The sequence below is a fragment of the Grammomys surdaster genome, unplaced genomic scaffold (genome assembly GCF_004785775.1).
Source record: "Grammomys surdaster isolate TR1022 unplaced genomic scaffold, NIH_TR_1.0 98, whole genome shotgun sequence".
NCBI classification, from domain to species: Eukaryota; Metazoa; Chordata; class Mammalia; order Rodentia; family Muridae; genus Grammomys; species Grammomys surdaster.
The window spans coordinates 11,485,483-11,510,440 of NW_021604577.1; the positions used below are offsets into that span (position 1 = coordinate 11,485,483).

At 39.3% G+C, this 24,958-nt stretch overlaps 1 protein-coding gene across 1 annotated transcript in view; it reads right to left on the reverse strand.

Moving 5' to 3' along the window:
• The window catches only part of Mipol1 (mirror-image polydactyly 1), a 240,412-nt gene that overhangs the window by 119,245 nt on the left and 96,209 nt on the right, over positions 1–24,958 (reverse strand). Inside the window, exons 5-7 of the mRNA XM_028782398.1 lie at positions 23,820–23,949; positions 14,534–14,567; positions 14,104–14,274 (exon numbers count right to left, since the gene is read on the reverse strand). Coding sequence (XP_028638231.1) covers positions 14,104–14,274; positions 14,534–14,567; positions 23,820–23,949 — 335 coding nt within the window. The remainder of the gene's footprint in view (positions 1–14,103; positions 14,275–14,533; positions 14,568–23,819; positions 23,950–24,958) is intronic.

A 24,958-nucleotide genomic window follows, 5' to 3' on the forward strand; every position in this document is an offset into this window, starting at 1 on the left:
TGTATAATACATTAAGATATTAAGTGAAAAATTTTCTCATAATAATAGATCCTGAATGAACGAGCCAATTTGAATTTTGTAAATGGATTGATAAACGCTGTCTAGTTTCTCCAGACGCCTACTATACACCTCAGTGCCCTTTCCAAAACCCCATCTTAGAAAAACGAAATCAAAGTGAGGCTGTATTTTTTATTTGTAATTGTTTTTAATTAATCATTCCATTTGTGTACATCTCAAATGATAACCCCCTTCCCGATTACTCCTCCACAACCCCACAATCCCCCTACCCCCTTCGCTTTGCCTCTATGAGGGTCCTCCCCACCCACCCATCCACTCCTGCTCCAATTCTGAAGGACTCAGTGACTCTTGGTATCAAATGTGTTCAACATGAGTTCCCAGGCTACATGCTCATTCCATGCAGTCTTGCCAGGGTTGCTTTTCACATGTTGTGCTCAGAACAGGACCTGTTCTGGAAGGCAGGACCAGTTTGAACCACACTGACAACACTGAAAATGGAACTAGGTTCCTAAAGCTCCTCCTTGTCCTATTACAAACAATGCTGAAGACTTTTAACAATGCTGATCTTCAGAGAGATAACTTTAGTTATGGATACTGCTGGGTATTTAATACACCAAGACTATGGACAGGACTTTAGAGATGATATGAAGTATATAACCACTGCCTGACTGGTTTATAGGAACTCTCATAAAGGCACAGGAACAGAAAATCTAAACCTATGTGTAAAAATGAAAAAAATAATTGAAAGTATCATATCACATGGCAACATTTTGTGGGATACATCTAAACCAATGTGTGAAAAGAAATAGTTTTTATGAAAAACTGAATCACCTGGAAGATTCATTATTCTAAATTGCCAATATTCCTTTAGCTCATCTCAATTCCTATTAAATATCGAGGTTTTTTTGCTTTGTTTTGTTTTTGTTTTTGTTTTTTTAGTGGAAAATGATGAGGTGAAGAATGTTTTATAGTTAATGAGATACTGGGGAAAAGGGCAATGCTAGATTATTGCACTATCATAGACTGAGACAGAAAAATACTGTCACAGGTACAGAGCATCTTTGAGAAATAAAGGAATTACATCAATGCAACAGAGTGGAGTTCAGAGACAGATCTATGCACAGAGTCACCCGACTTCCGACATGGTTCCATTACAACTTTGTAAATACGTGGTTCTGGGTCAAACCAACTACTATTCATATGAAGAAATAGCATAACTGGCTATAAGAACTAACCGGAACAGCGAGAGCTATATGTAAAGTATCGCAGACTTAATTAACTGTATGTTGAGGACACAATAAACAACTCCTTGATCAATATTACTTCATCTTACTAAATATTCTTATCCTTCCCCCAAACAACTTTCCACAACAGCAAATATCGACAGTGTCCGAGAGCAAATAACGGAGATCAGCCATGACTTTCTGTTCCCTTCTGCCCACAGCCCACCCATCATCAAAGCTTATAGAGCTATCAAAGCCTCTTCTGAGTGAGCTCCCTTTTCTAGATCTGGTTTGGCTCCTCTAAGAAACACTATGCATGCTATCTTTAATGGGACTAGTCCAACGGTTTCTTTCTTGTTTCTAATTTAAACACTATTTCTCCTGCTGATGAGATCTACTTACAGGAAAATTCAGATCTGTCTCCTGCCTATGTCTTTACTTCATCACCTTCCAATGAAATCCTACCTTATAATACTTCACATTAAATAAATTTAAAATTGAATATAAATTTAAAATATAAAATTATAAACTTAACTATACTAGCTTATTCATATGGTACTGTTGAATACTTCCTTTCTGAAGGCATGTATTCTCTACAAATTTTTGCATGGCTCAATCATCTTCTTTTTAAAACTTAATTCATCTATTTACCTTAACAGAGTCCTGTTTTGATCACTTCATTAATTCCATCACCAACCACAGTCCTTCTCCATTACCTTTTTGTGTTAATTACGCAACTACCTAATAATACTTTTATTTGGTCATTTCTTATACCTCATTACAAAATTATAAGTTCTACAAGAATCAGAACTCTTCATTATTGGATGGTGATGACCATGGGATTATTGCCAAGACCCAACATAAGGCACATAATTGGCAATCTGCAGAACATGAACAGATGGATAATATTCCACCACTTTGATTTACAACACTTGGAAATTGATTAAAAACTGTCCATTTATGCATCAGTCTAATAAAACTAATAAGTTCAATGGTTCATCAATTCACCAGATATATATCTAGTAGCTACAATGTCACAGGCTATCACAAATAAATCACACAAAAATAGTTCCTATCTTCATGATAGAAAATATGATAGCCATAAAATTAACTAATTATAGTATAGTATGGCAAATGCTGTAACAGGGTACAAAGTCAAGTACAAGAAGAAAGGACAGCGTCACTTCATAAAAGAAATGTTATGGAAGAAATATTTAAATTGGTCTTTAAATGAAAAGCAGAAGGAAGACTAACCAGAGAATTAAGTTCAGTGACAGGGATAACCATGCATAAAGCCAAAACATGTTTACAAAACAGTAGATCAGTGTGCTTTCCACATTGACAAATTGTCTTCCTACAGTTTTGTTTCTATTTCTGTGCTGGATTTCCAGAGCTAAATCATGGTGTGGTGTATGGGCCTATGGAGAGACAGAAATCTGGCTAGAGAACTGCTGAGCTGAATTTCTTTAACTACCCTAGTGGTGATCCTATGGTCTCTCTGCCTTTTGTGCTTGTGAGCTCTGGACACAGGAGTTATGAGTTGTATTATTTTTTTTAGCCCAGGCAAAATAATAAAGTGTTATTATATCCATATAAATTAAGTTATATAAGTTATTTAAAAATATTTTGGAGACTAGACAGCCCAGAGACATAGGGGAAGACTAAATATTACTGGTCTTAGGGGAAAAAACCAGGTAGCAATAAAATGACCCCCTCCTAACGGCACTCAACTTCGTGCTCCTCCATCATCAGAGAGGCTTCCCCTGCAGCCGATGGGGACAAACATAGAGAGCCAGAGCCAGATATTATGCAGAGAATGAGAGACCTTGGAATCCTCTCTGTCCTAAGTGGGAAGTCTCCATCAAATCCTTCCCTTCAAAACTCAGGGAACGCCACAGGAGAGGAGAAAAAGACTGTAAGAGTCAGAGGGGACGGAGGGCACCAGGAGAACAAGGGCCTCTAAATCAACATCATCAAAGCTCATAGGAATTTACAGAGACGGAGGCAGCATTCAGAGGTCTGCAGGGCTCACACCGAGTCCTCTGCACACATACATACACACATACACATGTACACACACACATATAGGCTATTAGTTTAGTGTTTCTATAGGACTCCTGAATGTGTGAACAAGCTGGTCTCTGATTCTTGTGTCTTCTCTTGGGCTCTTTATGTTGTTTGTCTTGTCTAATTCTGATATTATAGTTTTTTTCTATCTTATTATATTTGATTTGGTTACACTTTATTATTATCCCTTAAAAGCCTATTTGTCTTATAATGAGAGAAGAGAGGGAGTGGATCAGATAGGTGGGTGGGTGGGGGGGCAGACTACAACCAGGAAGAGATATGAGAAACATCTATTCTCAATAAAGGGCAAAAAAGAAATGTTTCAAAAATAAAGCAATTTTTAAAACATACAAATTGAAAGAGTTCATTCTGAATTTAGATATTTGAAATTACCTACTCCTAGAAAGTATTATAAGTTAAGATTCTTTGAAGAGTATTCATAGGATAGAAATATATGATACTTATTAAGCTTTAATATACTACCAAGATACCAAATACAAGAAGGTATTAAAGTAAAGGAAATCCAGGGGAAAATTAAAGATTGCTAAGATTTTTTGCCTAGAAAGAGAAAGACTTGCAGTGCCTGGATTGCCTCTTTGTGCTTCAATCCTAGGCTGTCAATCACAGCCTCCGTGCTCCTCTGAAACCATTTCTGAGATACTGCTTTTCAAACCTGACAGCATAGTCAAAGTCCCTATCTGTGGAAAAGAAGAAACTAATCCAAGAGGCATCTCCATTTTATCCATCACGTGTGAGTTGGGTATTAAACACTCATGCATATAAAAAATTTACCCCTTGTTTTCCTCGTCCCCTTTGGATTGTAAGTCTTTATGACAATACTGTGGCCTTACTGTTTTGAACATACTTTAGTGTATCCTCTAACATACTATTTAAGTACCCTCTGGGTCATTTGGTTAACTCCCACATACCAACCCCTATTCCTACACGATTTATTCATGTCTCAAGGTCTGGGCTCTTAGCTAACAACTAAGGTTCCAACTGGGACCCAATTAATGAAAACTTCAAAGAATATTCCATGAACTACAAATATTAAATGAAGCCCATGTAAGTCCATTCCCTAAACCAGTAACAAAACACATATAACTGGTTAGTTTCTGAGAAGAAGATTTCCTTTATTCACAGTTAAAGAGTCTGGAGTGCAGAATTAGGAAGCAGCGTCGTTTCAGCTTCTGCTGAGGATCTTTCACTGAGTCTAAGCATGGTAGAAAGGTGAAAAGACTAGCAGGCACTTGTGCAAGAGAAAAAGGAAGACAGTGTCGAAGAAGCCAAACTTGGACAGATTTGATCTGCTATTAGCTGCTCTAGTGCTGGAAAGAGTGTGACCATTCGTACTGGATGGTACTAATTTTCCTATGAGGCCTCATCTGTAATAAAACAGCACCCACTGAGTCCCTTGCCAACATCACCACACTGAGTTTCATCATGAGATCGGTAGAAGTATAACTACACTCAAATGAGAACAAAGCCCATGCTTCCTTGTGTCAAGCCTGCCTTTGTAAGTAAAAATTAACCTAAAGCTAACCTAACGTTTCCAGGTCCCAAAGGAAAAAAAAATAAGCTTCTGCTATTAATCTAAATGCTAAATTAGCTAATACTAATGGTAAAACTCTCCTCCTGGTCATATAGTTCTGCTGTTGCTTATTTATGTCTAACATGGACCCAGCTGTATCTCTTAGCACAACTAGCAATAATAGTAACTAGCAATAATAATAGCTAGGAATAATCAATAACATAGATATTTGAATATATTTGAAACAATTTATCTGTGAAATTTCGAAGCTTAAATGAGTACTAATGACGAGGCATATAGAGAAGATGGATATGGGGCTAAACTGAAAATTATCATTGATCAACTCCTTAATGTAGTAGTTTGGTTATCTTTAGTTCATCTCCAGGGTTCTACAGAATTCTTCTTCTTCTTCTTTTTTTTTTTTTTTTTGGTTTTTCGAGACAAGGTTTCTCTGTGTAGCCTGAGCTGTCCTGGAACTCACTCTGTAGACCAGGCTGGCCTCGAACTCAGAAATCCGCCTGCCTCTGCCTCCCGAGTGCTGGGATTAAAGACATGCGCCACCACCACCCGGCTGTTCTACAGAATTCTTAAACGTTTGATTCTGTGAAAATCCTTACATTTAACAAACTGAATGCTTTGTTACTGTGGTACAATGGTTTGGTGATGGGCCGAATGTGTCTTCTAAAGGAGCTTTGATCTACAGCGTGGCAATGTTGGGAAGGGTAGAACTTCTAAAAGATGGAGACAATTGAAAGGCTTTAAAGTCACAGTAAACTGTCATCGGAAAAGACTGACATATCTATCTTTGTGGGACTATGGGACATTTGTTAGATTCTGTTAGAGAGATCGCTGAGTTTGACAATGTTCAGTATATTAAGAATGAGACTGAAGTTTTCCTGGAATTATGTAGAAGGCACTGTGGCTAGAAAATGCCTAATTATTTAAATAGCTTTAAAAGTAAAGAGATATAAATTTGTTATTTTTATAAAACTCAAAATCTAACTTAATTATGGCAAAAATATAAATAATTTAGTGCTATTTTTAAAAGCACAATGCAAAACCTCTCAAAGAAAGGAAAGATTAAGAACTCATCACCGAGTAGCAGAGACGAGGTAGAAACTATGAATGCAATCTGGTGCCCAGGACTGGTCCTGGAGCAATAATACAAAGATATTAATTAAAAACTGGTGAAATCTGCATGATGTGAATTTGAATTAATGTATCCATGTAGTTTCTTCTTTTTATTAATAATATGTTCATTAATCCTTTGAGAATTTCATGTAATGTATTTTGATTATATTAACTTCCAACTTCTCCCACATACCTTCTCCAAACTCTCAGCCACCCTACCAACCAAATTATGAGATTTCTTTTTTCTCCACAGAGTCAGTTAGTGTTGCCTAACTATTTTAAGATTTTTATCTTACACCCCTCAGATGGCTATGATTAATTTTTAAAAAATGACAGCACATAGTGGTAAGAATGTAGAGAAAAGGGAATTCTCAACCATTACTGATCAGAATGAAAACTTGTAGAGCCACTATGAAAATCAGTTCAGCTGTTCCTCAGAAGATAGGTATCAATCTACCATAAGATCCAGCTATACCACTCTGGGACATATACCCCAGAGTCACTTTATCCTATGACAAAGACACTTGCTTAACCGTGTACATAGCAGCTCTATTCATAATAGCCAGAAACTGAAAAGGACCTAGATGACTCTCAACAGATGAATGATGAAAAGGTAGCACATTAATATAATGGAATAGTACTAATATGTAAAAAAAAAAAAAACTGACCCCCAGCTGCCCTGAAGTGCTTGCTAACCCCAGCAGACCTTCCATTATCCCGCTACCCTTCTCCCTACCTACATTAGACCTGCTGATCTGGAACCATACAGGTTAAATTCCATTCCAGCACCCATCTTCCCTGCTCACTAAAACCTCTCAGGCACCTCCAGGTGCCCTGAGCAGCTTGCTATCCCCATTGGACCCCAACACTTCTACCACCTCTTCACCTACCCTCATCACACCTGCTGATTCAGAACCATACAGACCAGGGACAGCCATCAGAGGCTTGCCACACCAGGGTTATTGAGGTTAGGTCCCCTCCCAGTACCTACTACAATAGGAACATCCAGGGATTAAAGTTATCCAGAGGGCTAAAGACCCACAAAAACACACACACACACACACACACACACACACACACACACACACAATCAACAAAAGCCAGGCCCTAGAAACTTCCTTTCCACTACCTATGGAGGGTGGTGGGCTAGAAGGGAGGTTAAAGCACTTAAATAAGCTTATTAAAGAAGGTTTTGAAAAATATAAGCCTACAGTCCTGCCTTCAGAATAATTCTGCCATAAACTTGTGGGAGCAACCAACCAATATCTGATTTGACTTAAAGTCCACTCTATGAGATTGAACCCATAACCTGACAAAAGCATACACCTGAGACTAGACGACCCAGGGACGGGGAGAAAACAAATATTACTGTTTTATAATGGAATGTAGTAATAAAACCACTCCGAATGGAGGGTATAATCACAAGACAGCTTCATCCTGCCGTAGATGGGAATGAAAATAAAGACCCTCATCTAGACAATACGCAGAGAGTGAGAGACTTCGGAACACTCAGCCCTGAATCCATCAAACGGACCTATCAAATCCATCAAATCCGTCTATCAGATCCATCCCCTCGGGGCTCAGGGAATGGAGGACACCATGGGGACAAGGCCTTCTAAACACAGCAGGGCTGACACACATGAACTCACAGAGGATGAGGCAGCATGCATAAACATGCACCAGATGGGGTCATTGAGCTGAAAGAAGTGGATGTAGCCCATCATCCCTACTCCAGAAGTTATCTCCAATTGACAACCACTTCCAAATAAAACTTTAGTTTTATCCAAGGGAGTCTCATTGGGAAAACAACTACTCTTAAGGGTAGGCCGTAGAAAATAAACTGGACAGCATCTTTGGAGAGTCCTTGTCTAATAATGCCATGTCAGGGCTCTTTTTTTTCTTTTTAAATTTTATCTTTGAAATTTATTTTTATTTTTACCCCACAGGTCCTTTGCTTATGTATTATGGTTTCCAATTTTGTGTTTTTATGGGATTCCTGAGTGTGCATGAATGAATGCTTCTCTTCTTCTATATCTGTTTCTAGTGTCTTGGCCTCTATTTCCTGTTTCTGTTTGTTTTGTCCTATTTCAATGTGAGATACATATATATATATATATGTGAGAGATAATCTCTTAAATACCTGTTTGTTTTGTCATGAGAAAGAGATGGTAGATCCAGATGGAAGAAAAGGTAGGAAGGAACTGGGATGAATAGGTAATTCCTTAGCTATTCTTGTAAAAATCAGTTTTATATCTGAAAATAGAAATAATTTTCATGATATTAATCTGCATTTTCACTGGATTGTAGATATCACTCAATGAAAATGCTGCATTTTTGTAGAGTTTTTTAAACTAAGGAATGGGTAACAGTCAGTATTTAATCATGCAACATGCACCTATTTTTCATGAACTTAAGAAAATAATTGATAAAATCTCTAATATCTGAGCTTATACTATATTTTTCCAAGTAATTAAAAATGAATTCAGGTATCTCCTCAATAGTAGAATGATTTAAAATTAAATACACTTGGTAGTGAACAAAAAATTCAAAAGCAGTGTCTGACTTACAAGTTTAATGTACTGACATCGAGATGGGACTTGTGGATCTTAAGATTCTAAACAGGGAGTGTGCTGGCACACGCCTTCACTTCCAGCAGAGGCAGGAGGATCTCACGTTCAAGACCAGCCTTACTACATTGCAAGTTCAGGGAAAGCTAAGCCGTAAGAACTTGTCTACAGTCTTTTCTAACCTTAGAGGTTACAGGCCCTACGAATGGAGAGTAGCTGAGGAACTGAACCAGGGCAGGTAGAGGACTTCTGCAGTGGTACAGGACTGACAAGACATCATTGAAGAATCCTGTTTTGAAGTCTTAGAATGAGGAGACAGACACTAGAATACATGATGTTTGAGAAATAGAGTCCTTATGAACACTTAGCTTTCAGTTCAAGAGACCTCACCACAGTACAAGAGTGAAACTCAACTAGACCAAGACATACCTCTAGCCACAACAAGGAGCATAGCATCTTGAACAAAGAAAAACTGACTTACTAGAAACATTTTATGAATTAGAAGACATTTAGTTAAGTGGCAACACGAACTAAAAGTAGAGTAGAAAGGTGGTCTTTAAATGGAGGCACACAGTAAAAGAAGATCCCTTTAATGCATTTCCTCACGTTATAGAGACCCCAAACTATAAAACTCTTTTCATTGCTACCCATAATTTCACTGCTGTTATGGATCATTAAGTAAATACCTGTATTTTCTGATGGTGTTACATGACCCCTGTCAACGGGTCAAATATCCCCCAAAGGGATCACAATTCACAGATTGAAAATCACTGATGTAAAGGGAAGAGATAGAGGATGCAGGTAAAGTGCAGTGAGGCAGAGATGCTGAAGTTGCTAGGGACATGCAAAGTTCTCCTTCTGAATGTAGTAGAGGCACACCAAAGGACAAGAAGTGAAATGTCCCCCATAGGGTAAAGTACTACTAGAAAGTAAGAGTATTTATTGCAAACCAATAAGAGCCTATTTGCTCACAATGCTCATGGAATTCAGTTCAGTTTGCAAGTCTGTATGAAGTCTCCTTGCCCCACAAAGCTGTGAAATGGAGATTAAGTATGTTTTCATTTTACCTGGCGAGTAAGACGAAATAAAAAGGAAAGAAGGAAACATACTGAAACTGAGCTATTTCTCACGAAACACAGCTGCAAAGCATGAGGTGCTGAGAACTAAGTGGCATGGGAATGAGTGCTCAGCTCTAAACTAGTCACTCCTGGCATCTCCATGAGGCTCAGGAAACACTGCAGATCAGGGGGGCACAAAGAACGTAAGTGTCTCCCATCTAACTACTAACCAGACCCAGTCCAGCTTAGCTTCCACAATCAGATGAGACTGGGCCTGTTCAGGATGGTATGGCCAGATTGCAAATAGGTCCATATTTATCACCCTGCATAAAGCTCGAGTCCAACTGGATCAAAGACCTCAACGTAAAACCAGAAACACTAAATCTAATAGAAGACAAAGTAGGGGATAGCTTTCAATGCATTGGTACAGGAAACAACTTCCTGAACAGAACATCAATACCTCAAACACTAGATCAGCAATTAATAAACCGAACCTCATAAAACTGAAAAGTTTTTGTAAGGCAAAGGACACAGTCAATAGGACAAAACAGTACACCACAGAATGGGGAAAGAGCTTCACCAACTATACATCTGACAGAGGGCTAGTATCCAAAATATATAAAGAACTAAGACATCAAAGACCAACTAACCCAATTTAAAAATGTGATGCAACTAGGGGCTGATGTCAAAAGTACCCCCTCTCCAGGAAAAAGACATCAGGATGGGTATGGCCCTCATGCCTCACTGGACAACGACAGGGGGACCAGAGCCATTACAAGGTCCCCTTCAATTACTGGAGGTCAGGCCTCTATCCCCGCCTTCTCAAGATTAGAATCGCCACAGCCCTTCTATACTTAGAGAAGGGAGGAGATGTCAGGGGCAGCCCTGCTTACCCACTGAAGGCCTAAAATCAGCCATAGGCCTAAAATCAGCAATAGGCCTGTCATACATGTATACTAACACCAAGTCTTGGGTCTCAGTGGAAAAACATTGAAACAGATGGCTATAAGCTAATGTCAACAGGCAGCTTTTGTGACAATTTACCAGCCTGAAAACTCACACTCCAGTGTCACCCCGTTCCCCACATCCTGCCTTTCTGTGTTTATAACCCCTGTGTGAATGAGTAAAAATTACGATTTGAAAAAAAAAATGTGATGCAGCATTAAACAGAGAATTTTCAACAGAGGATTCTCTAATGGCTAAGAAACACTTAAAAATATGCCAACATGCTTAGTCATCAGGGAAATATACACCATAACAACTCTGAGATCCTACCTTATTCCCGTCAGAATGGCTAAGATGAAAAAACTCAAGGGACAGAACATGCTGGAGAGGAACATTCCAACATTGCTGGTAGGAGTGAAACCTTATACAGCCACCGTGGAAAGCAATTTGGCAGTTTCTCACAAAATTGGTAATAGTTCTACATCCAGTCCTAGCTATACCACTCTTGGGTACATCAAAAGATGCCCCACCAGACCTCAAGTACACTTGCTCCACTGTGTTCATTGCAGCTTATTTGTAATAGCAGAAGCTGGAAACAACCCAGATGTCTCTCACCAGAAGAATAAATAAATAAAATATGGTTCACTTACATAATGAAATACTATGTGGCTTTAAAAACAAGAATATCATAAACTTTGTAGGTAATGGATGGAACTAGACAACATCATCCTGAATGAGGTTAACTCAGACTCAAAAGAACATGCATGGTATGTACTCACTTATAAGGGAGCATTAGCTAGAAAGTATAGGATAACCATACGACAATCCACAGACTCAAAGAAGCTAGGTAACAAGGAGGGCTGAAGGGAGGATGCTTGAATTCCGCTCGGTAGGGGAAATAACACAGGCATGAGAATTGGATAGATGGAGGGACTAGACGGGAGAGGGGACAGGGAGGGGAATGGGGACGGGATGAAGTGCAGGGAGAGCCAGGGAAGACGACATGGAGAGTGATGGAAACTGGCAGTGGGTGGGCTGAACAGGGCGGAGTGGGGAGGTGAAGCATCTCTAGGACATGCCAGAGACATGGAATGGGGAGCCTCAAGGGAGTCTGAGGGCGACTCTTCTGAGATTCTTAGATTCTGGGAATATGGGGCCTGAAGTGGACCCCTCCTGTAGCCAGGCAGAACCCCTAGTGGAGGGATAAGGACACTAACCCACCCGCAAAACCTTCACCCCAAAGTGTGTCTTGCCTACTAGAAGTGCAGAGATAAAGATGGAGCAGAAACCAAGGGAAGAGTCAACCAATGACAGGCCCAACCTGAGACCCATCCTGGGCCTGAACCAATCCCTGACACTATCAGTGGTACTCTGTGATGCTTGCAGACAGGAGCCTAGCATAACTGTCCTCTAGGAGGCTCCACCCAGCAGCTGACCAAAACAGACACAAAGACCCACAGCCAAACATTACATGGAGATTTGGGATTCCTGTGGAAGAGCTAGGGGAAGGACTGAAGGACGCAGAAGGAATAGGATTCCACAGAAGACCAACAGAGTCAACTAACTGGGGGTATGCCAGAGACTGAACCAACCAAAAAGCATAAATGTCCTGGACTGACCCCGAAGGCCCTGCACATATGAGACAGATGTGTAGCTTAATGTTCATGCCACTTCCCCAACAACTGGAATGAGGGCTGTTCCGACTCTTGCCCGCCTGTGAATCCTGTTCCCCAAACCTGTCTGACCTCAGTGGAAGAGGATGTGCCTGGTCTGCAGTGACTTGATGTGCCAGGGAGGGTTGGTACCCAAGGGGGCATCCCCCTTGTTGGAGAAGGGGAGGCTATGGGGAGGGGCTTTCTGAGGAGGGGATTAGGAGGAGAAAGGGGTCCTGTGATCAGGATGTAAAGTGCATAAATAAATAAATTAATGGGAAAAAAAGAACAGAAGAGTCAGAAACCAAGGAGGATAGCTGTGAATAGAATAGTTCTTAGTGAGACATAGTTAGTGCAAGCAGACACTCAGAGCAGCTGTGGATGGCTGCACTGGTCTGAACAAGACCACTGGCTCTTCAGCAATCAAACTCTGGCGGAAGCCATTCAGGTAGCCCCACTCCTCATCGCTGAAATACCGACTATTGACAGATTAAGAGAAAGAGTACTGTGACTCCAACACCACACTCCAGTGCATAGTCCCCATCCACTTGTAACAGATAACCCTGGTTAAAATCAATCTCCCTCTCCCTCTCCCTCTCTCTCTCTCTCTCTCACACACACACACACACAGTCATGAATCTGGGAAAGTTATGGTGGTGGACAGTGTAGTCGGGGATTAAAGGAAGATAAGAAGAGATAAGGAGTCAGTAACCAGAATACATTATACAGAAGTAGGAAGTGTTAACTGCCAAAACTAGTTGACAAGAGAGAAGAGACGTGAGTTATACAAAAGTCGGTGATGATTATGCTGAGCTAAGGAAGCCAAGATAGCTGAGGTGACAAATGGACACAAACAATCTGAGATTTAAAACACAGACTCAGCGAGATCCACTGAAACAGGCACTGATGAAGGTGAAAACACCGAGGCATCAAAGTTCCAGAGGAAATGACCTAGACAGTTGGAGACCGTCGATGAATATGCCTAAAATGAAGACGGATACTAAGAGCAGGATAGGGCCACCGGCCACTGGGCAAACGGAGTGAAGAGTCATGTCACACATTAGTAGAGGAACTAAGAGGCTAGCACACTGGCAGGAGTAGGCTGAAAAGTGGTGAGACAGACCCTACACTGGTCACCCGGCAAGGGCTGCAATACCACATATGTAGTGAGCACAGTCACAACGGACGCTAAGCATATTGTCTTGTGCATAATTTCAAAGTTGTGTGTGGGAAGGACAGAAGGACCAAGACTAAGCTACATGAAGGAGGAATCGGGGTGCAGGCCCTGTGGTGCAACTCTGAGGGGAACTTCACACTCCTTAAGAGGGCTGTGACGGACTGAGAATCCTCAGACAGGAAGGAGAGAGTTGAGTTAGAACAGGAAATGCCAAGTATGTTCATAAAAGAATATGCTAATTTTGAATGAAAATGTAACAACTCATGCAATTGGGACTAAAAACTAAAAAACAAACAACAACAACAACAAAACCCAAACAGTCTTATCACATAGAAAAGAGCAATGCAAGCATGAAATGCGATATAAAGTGACTAAAAAAGACAAGGGGATTTTATGGCAGTTTAACATTTTATAAGACATTCTGTCTTACCCAGAAAATATTCACTAACTTATAAAGAGGATGCAGATTCATAAAAGTGGTACAAAATGGCAATATTTTGATATATTGAAATATTATGGTATTGATTATATACTGTAAACTGTGGAAATTAGAGATGAGATAGGAACAAAGCATAATTGTGTATGTGTGTGTGTATGCAAGGAAATGCATGTCTTTATACATGATTAAACTTTCTAAAAGGGACGTATTGTACATCTGGGGAGGATTCACGTTGCAGGGTTTTAAAACAGAGAAGGGAATGGCCCCTGTGCGTTTTTCTGGTCGACGCGGTTACCTGAGACAAAGCCGCATCCCGCTCTTCCAGGACTGCATTCATTTCTTCTGCAGTTATCCTCTTTCTACACTCCTTGGTCTTGCAGATTCTATCCACAATCACAGCTCCATTCTTCTGAATAGCTACCCCAGTGTCTGCATTGTTTATTCTGTTCAGTAATTCCTGTAATGTCTACCAACACCATTATATGTTAGTCAGACATGAGGTTTTAATATATTTTATTTAATATAGGGTTTTAATTAATAGGCACATGTGAATTGTAAATTGACTGAGTGAAGTTATTGAATTTTCATATTGCAGCAAAGATGTACATTATTAGTGTGTCAATTCTTCTTTTTCCCACATCTTAGTTCTTGAAACCCACTCAATTGAACTTAAGCCTCTAAGATATAAGACTGACATCAAGAAATCTCCTCAGAGAATGGCTTACCATGTCATTTTCTTCAGGGTTAATATTTTCTAGCCTAGAAAAAAGGGACACAGAAAGCCTGATCAGTAGCATTTCTTTAGTGCGGCAAAATGAGTTCGCTTTTTAAATCTTTAGAACCTCGAGTAATTTCATTCGCCTAGTCTTTAGAGTCGGCCATGACACTGAACATATTAAAGTGGCACCTGCTCGGCTCCGTCTTCCAATAACGCTCTCCATCTTCTGCTCTGACTTCAGACTGTTAAGTTATTAATGTTTACTGCTGTATATGACGACAAGGATCAACTGTTCATATGTGTTTAGATGAAGACAGTTCCCCAGTGATAGAAGCACTCTTTCTCATCATGATGTTTATTCCTGTTCTTACAATTCTTACCAGAAACTATTTCCTTTCTTTCCTTGGACACTGTCACACGTAAAAACAAAGCAAGCATTTTTCTTACAAAGTTCATGTTCCCTCAAACAATGACAAATAATTACACTAAATTAAATCTAAAAAGGCATTGCTAAACCTGTGATACAAACACACCAAACATACAGGCTGACCAATATTGGACCGTATTTTTTTCCATTTTCATATTTTATAGAAACATTCAATTGAAAGAGAAAAACAACGTATCTCCATAAATGCATTTTCTAATAATAATTGTTTACTGAAATGCTTGTTAATATGGATGAATTAAATAAGTATACTAACAGTAAAGACATTCTGAATGATATATTGGAAACAGAATTTAAGCAATGATTAATTCAAGTAAATTAAAGGACGCACTGTGGTGGATATTAGCAAAGGACAGGGACTTAAAAGTCACCGATGCTCATTTTAATATTCTAACTAGAAAGTCTACAGTTCAGTCTCCTGTCTTCTGAGGACCTCCCGCGTTCACTCTTCTGGGATTTCATATTTATCACAAAAAGGATGACAGTAAACATAATAAAGACAACTGGTAGGTATACTGCAAAATTGTTCCAAATGTCACAAGTGAATAAAAAAAAAAGAGTCACTACAATCGGAAAAAGTAGCTGTTTTTAAACAGCGATTTAACAGAGAAACGCATTGCAGGAAAAGCTAGGTCTGTACACACTGGCGCGCTATGAGTCAGCAGTAAGATCTGGTGACACTAATTATACACAAAGAGCGTCTCTCGACGTCTAACGTTAACGCTGCTTCAGTTCACATCTCCAGAAGAACAATAGTCTTCTCTTTCATAGCTTCTCCAAAATAAACTACATTTTAAACATACTGCTTAATAAGAGCTTGTTTGACAAAATAAAATAAAATAAATGAAAGTTACCTAATGTTTTGTAATTTAAAAATCATAGCAGAAATCTATAATACACTTTTGGGGTTTATGTCACAGAGGAAGTACTTGAACACTGGCAGCACCGCCCTCACTTCCTGTGAGCTAAGAGGACTTCTGACCGCCTCATGTGCTGCACAGAGCTACGCTGTTGCATCGAGAATGAGACGATGCGCTGATCACTGTAGCTTCCAAAATAAATCGGTGGGAATGCTTCAAAATTTCATAGTTATTAAACATAAAATCAAAGGGACACTGGATTGATGATAAGATTTACATTGGCAGACTTCTAGTAATATTTAAAATATTTTGATTACTACGGTATAAGCTTGAATCTTAGTGTCAAAGAATTATATAAAACCAGATGAAGATATAATGTAGTTATGTTATCCAATTTGTATATCTGAGATAATTTACAGAACATGATGTAGGTGAGATTTCTATATAATATTTACAGTAGTTTGGGGAGTATTATAATACGAGAAACTGTTACTTTAAGGAGAGAGAAATAAGGAATTCAAATGTTTTAAATCAATAAGTCATCACATTTTTTAAACATTTGAGACAATGGAATTTAGTCTAGTATTAAAGTCTACAGCTAGCAATGAACAATTTTTAAGTTAAAATCAATTTCTTATCAAAGGCTAAATAATTATCAGATATATAGAGTTATCTTTCGGACTTTAAAATTGATTTGTGGGATCAGTCCTAAAATTATATGTAATGATGCTTCATGTCCTAGTAAATACACCTGAACTGCCATAGTGAGGCTTGTGTGCTCTGTCTGACATGCTGAGTACTTAAATTAGGAAGAGAAAGGGCTGCTGTTCCTATTTTGCTTATGAAATCTTGGGGATGTGTTTCTTACAGACATCAAATGTTAATGACATGATATTATCTCAATTAAAATTAAGTAGAACAGGAATTAGTAAATTTTTTTTCTATTAGGAGGAAGAGATCAAATATTTTTAGATTAGCTTACACATTTCTTAAATCTAGCCTTTGTAGTGCTGAAACATGCATATACAACAGGCAAGTATTGTAACAGCATTTTATGTACAGACACAGGATTACAAGTTAGATGTATAATACCATCATTGCCTCTTTCTCACACAGGATATTAAGAAGTGAGACCAGATTTTCAATGTTAATACATTATAAGATGCAAGTTAATAAGTCTGACATAATATTCTGAAGGGGATCATTCATCATCCTGCTAAAGATGAATTAAGAAATCAACAAAATTATTTTCAGAAAAGTTATACTGAGGCCTTCAACTAATAAACCATGTACTGTATCACTTACTGTCACACCAAAATTAAACATTTTATCTTTTCAGAAGAAGTACTATGAAACATATAAAATATATAAGGTTTTCAGTTTTATATAAAAATGATATTTGGTTAATAGAGTTTAATGGAAGCATGCATGACACAAAAATTTCTGGTTTAATTACAAATTTACAGTAATAAATGGCATTATATAAAACATAGTTGACAAACAATAGATATCTCATTAATATACAAAAGAATTAGAAATATACAAAAGAATTTTAATCATTTATAAACTCGTGATAATGCCTCCAGCTGTCTCACTTAACACAGTTCTGATAATCAGTTAAGAATTTTGCTGAAGTAACTGTTCGTAGGCTCACGTTTCAATTGATTTCAGATACCATGCAAATTCTGACTGACAACTCTGCAATCTAAGTGAAAAACCCTTGCATGAAATGTCACATTTCTTAAGTTATCCTTTGATCCATCAATATTACTTTCTTCTTTTCTGAAACTTGGACCAATAGTAAGAATCAGAACAATGACCTCAAATGATAAAGAGTTTGTATCCAAAAGATACAAATAAAAACATTTGATCCTAGTAAAATGCCCTACAGATGTAAGCAAAGTGATTTAAAATATATTTCTGGCAGTCTAAGTAGCAGAATGATTACATGAGTCTGTAAGAAAAAAAGTTGGGGGACAATATGATTTAAAGCATAAAAGACTCAGAAATTAAGACTACATAACACTAGCAAAGAGAGAGAGACACAGATAAATGGGACAATACAATCTAGTCTACAACAAAACCCACAAGCATATGACAAAATTATGTTTGACAAAAGTACAAAGAAAGCCCTGGTGCAATAATAGGCTTTAATATGAGATGATTATGTTATACATCCAACCTGTCATCGGTATCTGTTCATAAAGTGACATTACAGTGCAGTCAACCCTCCACTTGCCTGCTGTATATGAAGGTTTCAGCACTACAAAGGCAAGGTTTAGGAGGTAAGACAGAACATGAGTTAGTCCAAAAATACTTAGTCAGCCTCCTTACAGAAAGAGAAATTACTAATCATCTTCTATTTAACTGAGATAATATGTCATAATTATAGATGTTCATGATAGTAATGGAATAAATGAGTATCAACATACAGAAAACATCAAAAGACAACAAGACATGTACCTTATATCTTTTCAAAGACCTAAAAACAGACCACATGCTGTCATGCTTTGAAAGTGAATGAACTGTTTCCCATTGGACTCATATTTTGTTTGTTCCCAAGAATGTTTGTGGTGGCGGTGGAACCATAGGGGGAGGCTAATCTAAGTAAGGCACAGGAAACAGAACTTCAAAGGCTATCCTCGAACCCCATTCCTTGTGCTTTCTGAGGCCTATATGCAGCAAAGTGACCATCACTGTCAAATGCCCCCACTTCCATGGACTGAGACACTCCACAGCTCTCTATCACAAAGTATGGCACGCTGAACCATCAGCCAGTATAAACTCTTGATTTCTTAGGGTGATTCTATCAAGCACGGTGGTCACAGAAACACGGACATCACTAATATGGAAATCTGGTGCAGAGAAGTGGGTTTGTCACTGTAATAAACCTATGATATTCTTAGGCTTTTGGAGCTAGGAAGAGGGTCTCAAAGCCCACCCCCACGGTGACACACTTCCTCCAACAAGGTCACACCTCCTAATACTGCCACACCCTGGAACAATCATATTTAAACCACCAGACACCCCATAACTTATGCATTCTGGATGTCTGTAAAACCACCATCAAGTGGAAGACACTGAGTTCTGTTGCCAGCTCAGTTAGACCTCTGATTGATGGGGTAGCTGAACTCTGCACGAATGTAACCTAACCCCAAGCATGGTTGTGCATGCCTTTAATTCCGTAATTTCAGAGCCAAAGACCCAAGAGAAAGAAGTGTGTTGTAGTCAGTAAAGCTGAGAATAGCTGGACATCAGACACGGAGACGCAGAGTTTGGAGTTTTCCCAGCCGGTTTTGGTCTTGCTTTTGTCTAGGATTCCCCCACCATGTTTTGGAATAGTATTGTACATCACATTATGATGAAGGTATGTGATCTGCTTTTTGATTTTGGTTTGATAAAGGATTACAATAAAGAGACTGCATGAATCTCAGAAGAGACTTGGACTTTGAACATTGTTGAAATTGCTATAGACTATAGGGACTTTGGAAATGGAGTAAATGTATGTTTTTATTATGCAATTCTAAGTATGGTCCCCATAGAATCAGGTGTTTGAACAAGCCAATGATGACCAGGAAGTGGAATGTGATGGTTTATATATACTTGACCCAGAGAGTGGCACTATTAGGAGGTGTGGCCTCACTGGAGGAAGTGTGTCACCATGGAAGGTGGGCTTTGAGACCCTCTTCCTAGCTGTCTAAGGACAGTCTGCTCCTCACCTCCTTTGGATGAAATTATAGAACTCTCACCTCCTCCAGGCCATGTCTGCCTGGAGGCTGCCATGTTTCCTGCCTTGATGACAATGGACTGAACCTCTGAACCTGTAAGCCAGCCCCAATTAAATGTTGTCCTTATAAGAGTTGCCTTGATTGTGGTATCTCTTTCATAGCAGTAAAATCCAAACTAAAACAGGGTCCTTGAGTATTTTGTAGCTATGTCCTCAGAACAGCAGTACTCCCTTCTGGAGCTAGGCACAAAACCCTTGGGAAGTCAGTGAGATGCACTGGACTCACAGATCTACCCGCTAAGGCTTTAGAAGCAGTAATGGCTGTAAGGGAGAGGAGAATGTCAAATAAGCTGGACTACAAATAGGCTGTACAGACAGTTCCAGGGTGTCGCTTCCAGAAGTCCCCAACCGTGCTGGGACAGCTTATTAGTTATGTAGCTGTCTTTGTGTCATCCACATTCTTTTATGTTGTGGCATAACTAACACCAAGAAACTGACTGGTTCACTCTCTGTGGTCTGCATGGGCGGAACTGTTTCTTTGGTTGTGGTCAGGGCCCTATCTGGGGTGACTGGACATTTGTTCACATCTAGGAAAAGCCATGTAACACAGAGACTTGGATGGAGACTTCTGAGAAAGCTTGAGAAGCTAAGACACCTGTAGCTCCATTGCATCTTTGCAATAAGCTTCTAAGGAGCCCATATGAGAATCGATGTAGGTAAAGCCAGTTAAAACAGAGAACCCAGAATGCTGCAATTCCAGGAACACTAGAGATCTGCAAAAGAAAGCTGTAGTCACTGCATGGGGACAACTCAACAGAGTGGCCATGTGTGCTGCGAGCTGCAGGACTACTGTGGTGGTTAATATTGAATGTGGACCTAACAGGATTTAAAGTCACCTGGACAACTAGCCTCTGTAAATGCTATGAAGCATTTTCTAGATAGGCTTAACTGAGGTGGTATGACAGAGCCTCAGCATGCCCCGATCACGCGCATGAGGTCTCTGGCTGAATGAAAAGAAGACAGTGAGGTGAGCGTCAGCATTCATCTTTCTCTACAGACTGTCAATGCCATGTGACCAGCCGCCTCACGATCTCAGCATCACACTTCCCCCACCATAATAGACTGTAGCCTATCAAATTATAAGATCAAATAACACCTTCTGTCTTTAATTTGCTTTTGTCAGGCATTTCTTTCACAGCAATTAGTAAAGTAGCTAAAATAACCATAAACACAGATCAACTGAAGCCCAATCAGAAGTCCTATCTTGAAGCCATACACCCTGGGTGCCAAACTCAGAGCTTCAGAATTTAATGGTTGCCCTGCTGGGTATAAGTCTTTCTTTTTACAGTCTACTCTTGCCATCCCCCTGATCCTCCCTTTGAAATGAGAATATTTATCCTCTGTGAACTGTGATCCCGTAACAAGTAACAACTTATATCATGCAGGCTCTATTCTATATATCTGAGGCACCAGTAACTGAGTCCCAGAGACCCTATGTAATTTGATCATACTGTAGGTAAACAGCAAGGAAGGAACAAACCTAAGCTTTAAGGACACATCACCGGTTCCAGAATGGTTGCTCTTAGCTTCTACACCACACTTTCTCTCAAATAAACCTGTATGTAGCAAATAACAAGACTTTTATAAAATTAAATTTATAGAGAAACCAATATAGCACCTATTCTTGCAGATGACTTTGTTTATATTTAAACAGATAAACAAGGAGGCAGTGTTGGGAACAAGGTTGATTTATGGGTTAAGATGGTGATAGGGTACATGAGAAACCGAGGAGCGTTACTAGAAAACAGAGAATACAGATGGAATCCTCAGTGAGACAGCTCATCCCAATCAAAAATGGAAAAAACAATTGCAAGTGAGATGCAGAAAACTATGAGAGCCTACACTGGTAGGTCATAAATCAATATATCAATTATAGAGGACACTGGTGAGGAATCTAAAGAATATAATTATTGTATCATCCAACTATCTACTTTTGAATATACATATGCAATGAATATATCAAAGATAACTACATTCCTCTGCTTGTTGTGCAATTATTCGCAATAGCCAAGATAGACTGAAGGGACCGAGTCACCCAGTGCCAGGCTGACTCCAAGACAGGGTGGAAATTGGGGGTTTGGGAGACCAGGCACAAGTTTCTGTTTCCAGAACTGGAAAAGTCCAACAGAAGTCAATTCCAGAAAAAAACCACCCCTCATGAGCAGCCACTCAGAAAGCTGCCCACAACTAGCCTGAGCCAACCTCACAGGCAGTCAATCGGGTCTGTCGAAGGTGGCTCACCGCCTAGCTTGAGCCAAGCGTAATCAAAAGTTCCTCAAGTCCCCCAGAGTCATAATCCATCACAAAGGCACCAATACCCCTGGAGACAGAGTCAACCAATCAAAGGAAAGAGAGGCAAAAGTCACTCACTCCTGCTCTACCAGGCTTTAAATTGACCCTGAAAGTCCACACCTCTGTTCTTCCATCCGGATGTGTGGTGGACTCCTAAATGTAGGTTCTCTGCAGAATAAATGCTCTTAGATGTTATGAACTATTTGAGTCTGGAATATCACTCTTTGTGAATCACAGACTCTTACAACATGAGGTATTTACTGCCAGCTAAAAGGATGAAGAGTATCACCTAGACTGTTACTCAGCTTTCAGACACTGACTAAATACTTGAGGCAAGGCAATCAATTTACAAGAGGCTATGGCTTATTTTGGCCATAATTTCAGAGGTTTCAGGTCAAAATCGTATGGCTCTGTTGCTTTGGCTCCAGTGAGGAAGTCCATGACAACAAGAAGCATGTGGAGATACAAGCTGCAGACCATAGAGTAACGAGGGAACAAAGACAGAGGGGGAAAGGACTGGCTCCCAGTGTTTCCTTTGGTGGCATATACCCAAGTGACCTCACCCTCTAGTAATCCAGAGCTCTGAAAGGTTTCATCACCTCCCCATACTGCCACAGAATGGAAACCAATCCTTTAATACATGGGTCTTTGGAGGCAGACATTTAAGATCCATAAAATATCACAGTCATTAAAAAAAAAAATGTGAAATCCCAAGGACCACTATAGTAGAAGGGGAAAACCAATTCCTAAAAGTTGTCTTCTGCCCATCACACAGATGTGGTCACATGTACAAGCGCATGCCTCCTCCATGCCTTCTATTACTCCTCCTACCTCAACACAAGTAAAAAAATTAAGTAAAGTAATACATTGTTTTTATATATCAAAATGTAAATAGTACATCTAGAATTTCTAAATGTGGTCTTATTTATCTAATAGAATCAACCAAGTTACCAAAAATACAGCCTCTCTGACTCAATTGTATTGTGTTGTGAACGTTCAAAATACGGCTAACGGTGTCCAGACACGACAGAACTAACATATATATGAACTCACAAACTATGGGAACATGCACAGGGCCTGGACAGGATCAAGCCAAACAGGGTCCCAGTGCTTGAAAGGGTGAAGCAGACACAAGCTCCCATCCCTAACCACGGTGTACAAGCAAACAAATAAAACACCTTGATACAAATGGGAGGAACTGAGAAGAGTAACATGGGAAGGTAGGATAAGAACACTGACAGCAGAGTTCTAAAGGAGTAAATATGCTGACAATATGAATTTCCCTTTTCTTTCTAAAAATCTCATTATCATCCCTGTCAGGCAAACTACAAGCATGCCTAAATTTTAGAAAACTATCATATAGATAGGAATTGTCCTTATGTGATAGCAAGAATCACATGTGCCTACGTTACTACCACATGAATCCATACACTTTTGGCTTAGTTAGGGTTTCCATTGCTGAAAAAACAACAACAACAACAACAAAAAAACCCACCAAACACCAGGACCAACGTAACTCTCATAAAGGACAACATTTAATTGTGGTTGGCTTACAGTTTCAGAAGTTCAGTCCACTATCATCATGGCAGTGTCCAGGCAGAAATTGTGCTGGAGAAAGAGTTGAAAGTTCTGCAATTTGATCCAGCTGCAGCCAGGAGAGGCTATCTTCCAGGCAGCTAGGAGGAGAGTCTCAAAGCCTACCCTCACAGTGACACACTTCCTCCAACAAGGCCACACCTCCTCCAACAAGGCCACACCTACTCCAACAAGGCCACACCTCCTCCAACAAGGCCACACCTACTCCAACAAAGTCACATCTCCTAATGGTGCCATTCAGTGGGACAAGCATATTCAAACCAACACAGACTTTATAATGTTCCTGATATTACAATTTTAAATGTATACGCACATTTTTAGTGACATTTCCATATGTTTCACACGTGCAACGGCTTCATCTCTCTCCTCAAGGGCTAACTGCAGTCTGCACATAATAGCTTCATCACGTTCTCGCTGTGCAAAATATACTTCTTCAACCAAAGCTACAAAACAAGAGAACTCATAATCAATTAAGAAATAAAGGAGAAATGCATAAATAAAAGCAAAAGTAATGCTATTACTTTAAGGAGTACTTATCTAATTAAGCTACTGTCAATTAGTGACTTGTGGAAGCATTTTTAATTACTACTGCAAAATGAAGATATTTGCCATGTGTAAAAGAAGGTTAAAAGGCCTAGCCCCCCTCCAAAAATGAGTTTGTTAAAAACAATTAGACTCATAAATACTACAATTATATGTTTATAGCATGTGAAGAACAAATTAACAACATTACTAAAATCAAATACGTTGCTATCACAATCTAGAAAATCTCTGGTATACAATGTAAAGAAATTCATATACAAGTGCAAAAGAAAATACATAAAAATATTGACTGTGGTATCTTCTATAACAACAAAAACTCAGAAAACACCTAAATGTCCATCAACACAAACAGGAAAGGAAACATTCAAAAACAAATGCCTCCTGGCATTTGAAATGAATTAACTATGGGAAGCAGACAAAAAGAAATACAAAGCAAGTTACAAACTAAAGCACCACCACCCTTCATGCACATGCACAACAGAAGGGCAAGTCAGTCACTGAGACGGTGACTGAGCACTGCACAAGGGCACACAGCAGGAAGCACCTTTGATGGAAATTACATTACAGACAGGCATCTCTTCCTCTACTGAGAACTCTGATGCTACCTGAAATTGACTTTTCTTATGTGTAACTTTTGAGACCTTGCAAGTTATCTTAAAATATTACAAAATGCTAAGCAATATGGCCTTAAAGAACTAAACAGCTGTCACAAATTTTATTTAAACAGTCAAGCCATAAAGTAAACTTAGAAAATATGTAAAATATCATTTAATTTATAAAACAGGTTCATGTCACAGCTGTCAGACATCAATAGAGCCAGACAGCTACTGGCTTACTTAAATTACAAGTGCTGGTAAAAAACCATCCTGAGGAGAACCGATACCCTCCACTTTACTAAACCAGAATAAC